This window comes from Poeciliopsis prolifica, unplaced genomic scaffold, assembly GCF_027474105.1.
Source record: "Poeciliopsis prolifica strain line A6 unplaced genomic scaffold, Auburn_PproV2 SCAFFOLD033, whole genome shotgun sequence".
In the NCBI taxonomy this organism is placed as follows: domain Eukaryota; kingdom Metazoa; phylum Chordata; class Actinopteri; order Cyprinodontiformes; family Poeciliidae; genus Poeciliopsis; species Poeciliopsis prolifica.
Genome location: NW_026562408.1, coordinates 6426424 through 6430285, shown reverse-complemented (window position 1 = coordinate 6430285; position 3862 = coordinate 6426424). Strand labels below are relative to the sequence as shown.

Here is a 3862-nt window from a genome sequence, read left to right as displayed (position 1 = left end):
TTAATTGGAGGGGCTATAAAACACACGGCGTTTTACGTTTCTGTAGTGACTGTCTATGTTTTTCATGCCTTCTCTGTGATCATGTGTGAAAAGCTGAGGAAGGTAACTCTTTGACTCCAGTAAACACACATTAATGCGCCAGCCGCATTGCTGATATTGTCTTATTTGTCTGTCTCTTCTACAGGTGAACAGCTGGTTGGGGGGAGTGTTTGGGGATCAGCCAGTGCCATTATTTGAGGTGAACACCAGGACTGTGGACATACTGTATCAGCTGGCTCAGTCCAGTGAAGCCCGCTGCAGTGATACTGCTCTCCTCATTGAAGACTACAAGCAGAAAACATCAGAGTATCAGGCTGACGGTGAGGCACATACAGCAGGCAGAACAGATGATGCATTAAAACACTTGGATCGGAAAGGCTGAATTGATCTAAAGTGTTTAGATTTGCCGAATGGCATGTTTTGCACATGTCGAAACTAATAGAAACTGAAGTAAATATTTTTTTATGGCTTAAGATATAGGTGTGGTTTTATATTTTGTTGTAGTATAGAGACAATCTCCAAATAGTCTCTATATCACTCCACTAAACGACATTAACGACTACTATTGAAGTATTTAAGGTGAATATTTTGTGCTCAGATGTCGAAATTGTTATTAAATTGGAGGGAAAATAGAAATCTGAGTTTAGAAATTGTATGGAGTTTCAAAATAATAAACACATAAGAACTCTTTTGTCTGGTTTTCAATGTTTTTCAAAAAACTGTATTTCACTAATCCCATCCCCCCTAGCTGCTCACCTTGAGGATGTTCTGCACGGTGTCGGCTTGTCTGGGGCAAGCTTGTCAGAGCCGACTGCAAACTACGTGTCTGCTTTAGTGGACAATGCTATGGTGCTGCGAGTGAAAGACACATCACTGACCAGGTAATTTTCTGTGGCTTTGTATTTCATTGATCAGAATATATGGTTGTTTTACTTTGTTCGTTTGTAGCTTCATGCCAGCAATCAACAATCTCACCGATGATCTTCTGGAAGTCGAGAAGTCAAACAGAAAACTCGAAAGGGAACTAAGGGCACTCCAAAAAAGACTCGGTTCAATTCTGGTGCTGCGGGGAAACCTACAAGAGTAAGAATAAGGCGTGAAGCGAGCGATTAAAAGTGTGCCAGTTAAGTTTGATTAGAAGGCTGGGTTTACACATGTACACATTGGCGGTCTTCATTGACAGGGATATCGACAAAACTACCAAATCTCAAGCAGTGGAGAGTGCAAAAGAAGAGGAGAGGCTGCTCAACGTGGACTTTGTGACGGCCAAGACTCAAGAGCGTATCAGACAGCAGAGGTTGGAGGTATGTTGCAGCATATTCCTCTTTATAATTTGGGATTATTGCATAGATGCTGAGGTACTAAGTGGGATCATTTATAGGCCATTTTGTGATTTAAACAGCAAAACGCATTATCCACAGATGGGAACCTACTTGACTCTTGACAAAATATGATTAACTTCTCCACATTTAGACTCAGAAAAAAATTTCTAATGTGTATACGTCAAGATAAGAAGCTGCTGCTCAGATTTAGAAAGAAGCTTCATTAAAAAAAAAACATATTATTTTTTCCTGTAAATGACCAAACAGTTTAATTTCTGTTTACCTAGTTGCAATGTCGTCTGCCTCTTGTTTAAAACAGAAACAGTGTTTAGTTTGTTAGTTTGTTGTTTGTCTTGTATTAGTCACTTTATTCTGCTCTGCTAATCCTGCAGGCTCAGCTTGTATCCAGGAACATGGACAAGTCTATCACCCACCAGGCCATTGTGCAGCTTTCTGAGGTATTTCAGCATTTTCACCACATTCATTGCCATGGGGATAGAAGCTTTACTTTGTCTGCATTCAGGGTTTGAAACATGTCATCTTATTTTTCTCCCTGCAGGAACTCAGGGCACTGCAAAACGAAATAATCCTCCTGAAAAAGAAGCTGGAGTCGTACATGGACCTGAGTCCGGTACGTTTGTTTTCTAGTTTTTCAGACTTCATTACTTTTCCAACAAAAGGGGTGATCACGTTTCCTGTTTTGTCCTTTGAAAGAAAAAATCATTCAATCTAATTTATTTAAGGATTAAGTTTGTGAATTTAATCTTGAAATGTGTGTTGTTGTTTTTTTATTCTAAACCTTCAGAGCCCATCTCTTGCACAAGTGAAGATGGAAGAAGCAAAAAGAGAACTAGTGAGTCTTTAAATATTTGGTTTTATAACATACAAGATGCCATTTTGCTCGTTTGTCATTTTAATTACTTTTTCTTTCGTTCATTTTTCAGGTTGCACTCGATTCCAAACTGGAGACAATGAAGGCTATAAAATGAAGTTGGATGTTGCGCAGTCCTTTCTTTAAAAATAAAGTTTTTGCAGTCATATTTTTTCTTCTTCTTTTCTACCTTTACCTGCCTTCATCATTAATGTTAAATGAAAAGTGGTTTGAGGTATTTTGGGTCACCTGAAAGGATACTTCTTGCTTCTTTCCTCCTTAGCTTTGGAACCTTATTTAAATATAGGTTAAATATTTCAGAGATTTTGGACACTCCTAAAAAGCTCACAGAGTATCCCTATTAGTTCATACACCTTGAACATTTTTATATTGTACAACCTGCATAATAACTTATTTTGTTTTGTATGTTTACCAACAAAAACATTGTTTGCATGCTTGTCAGTGTCTAGAAATGGGTAAAATTTTCTGATATGATTTTTAGCTTTTTTATTTTATGATAAAATAATATACTGCTAATGTGTACCTGAATGTTTAGTCCCTCTCCACGCCTTCCTGTTTTTTTTCAAACATCTGCAACACTAATGCAATGTTTGGCTTTTCCTCTCTGATCGCAGCAATCTAATTAAGGGGTTGGTCTTAAGAGTTGTAAAAAATAGTTCTCACAGATTATATCCAAACAACTTTCAATCTGTGTGGACAACCTCATCAAATGCAAGTTCTTTGTTTTGTTTTTGTAAATGTATTTTTGTCCAGCTGCTTATCATTTCTCAGCCCTTCTGGGATCCAAATAAGTTTTCCTCTTCCATACTTCTTGGATTTTCTTCTCAAAACCTCAGTATTTTTTACACCCATTTGCTTTAATGTAATTTCTTCAATGTCTGGCCAACAAGTCTAAAGGTAAAGGAAACCTTTAGAGATTCACAATAAAATGGTACTGGCTTTGGAGGTATAATGTCACATGGAATTAACGGTGGAGCACTTTGTGCCTGAAGCAAAAGCAGACATTAGAATCAGTCTGTTCTGTCTGCATGTAAAATATCCCCTCAGCGTTTCTCTGCCCTGTCGGTTTCTGTCCTCTGGAGTGGAGCAGAGCCTGGACACCTCAAGGTTTCTGTCAGCTTGACTGGTGTAGGACCTGATCTGCAGTCTGACATGGAGACTGAGCCGTTACCATGGAGTGGGCCACAGATGCTTACTAGAGAGCAGTTTTCCCACTGGGGCCCCCCAGCTTGGATGAAAAGAACCATTTGGTTAGAATACCAACAGTTTTAAAAAAAAGAAACAATCTGGCAATTTATTCAAAAAGGTTACATTTGTTTTACTCCTGGGTGACTCTGTTTACCTATATTTCCAAGTAATGTGAACGCTTAAATGTGTAAGCATAACTTATTTTTATGAGTATTGCTTAATTGACATAACTCATAAATTGTAGTAGTCATAATTGACATTTTATAGTCAACTTTACTAATGATTTTGAGTTAATCAAAATCAGGTTTACTGCCATTATCTGAGTGGTGTAAACATTTATAGCTATAACACCTTATAATGAATTAGCTACTTTACTTGGAGATTTTGAGGCAATCGGTTTCCTAACTTTTTTTAAGTAAAG

At 37.8% G+C, this 3862-nt stretch overlaps 1 protein-coding gene across 2 annotated transcripts; it reads left to right on the top strand.

Moving 5' to 3' along the window:
* LOC129373528 (HAUS augmin-like complex subunit 1) lies at positions 1 to 2399 on the top strand. 2 transcript variants are annotated; one of them, XM_055051512.1, is made up of 9 exons: positions 1 to 102; positions 185 to 359; positions 788 to 920; positions 988 to 1122; positions 1223 to 1343; positions 1754 to 1819; positions 1921 to 1992; positions 2167 to 2214; positions 2306 to 2399. In XM_055051512.1, the coding sequence occupies exons 1-9, from the start codon at positions 82 to 84 to the stop codon at positions 2348 to 2350; spliced, it is 816 nt and encodes a 271-aa protein (XP_054907487.1). In that variant the 5' UTR covers positions 1 to 81; the 3' UTR covers positions 2351 to 2399. The 2 variants fall into 2 exon arrangements, with proteins under 2 accessions (XP_054907487.1, XP_054907489.1); XM_055051514.1 differs by lacking the exon at positions 2306 to 2399 and having other exon boundaries at positions 2167 to 2226.
* Positions 2400 to 3862: the final 1463 nt, after the last annotated feature.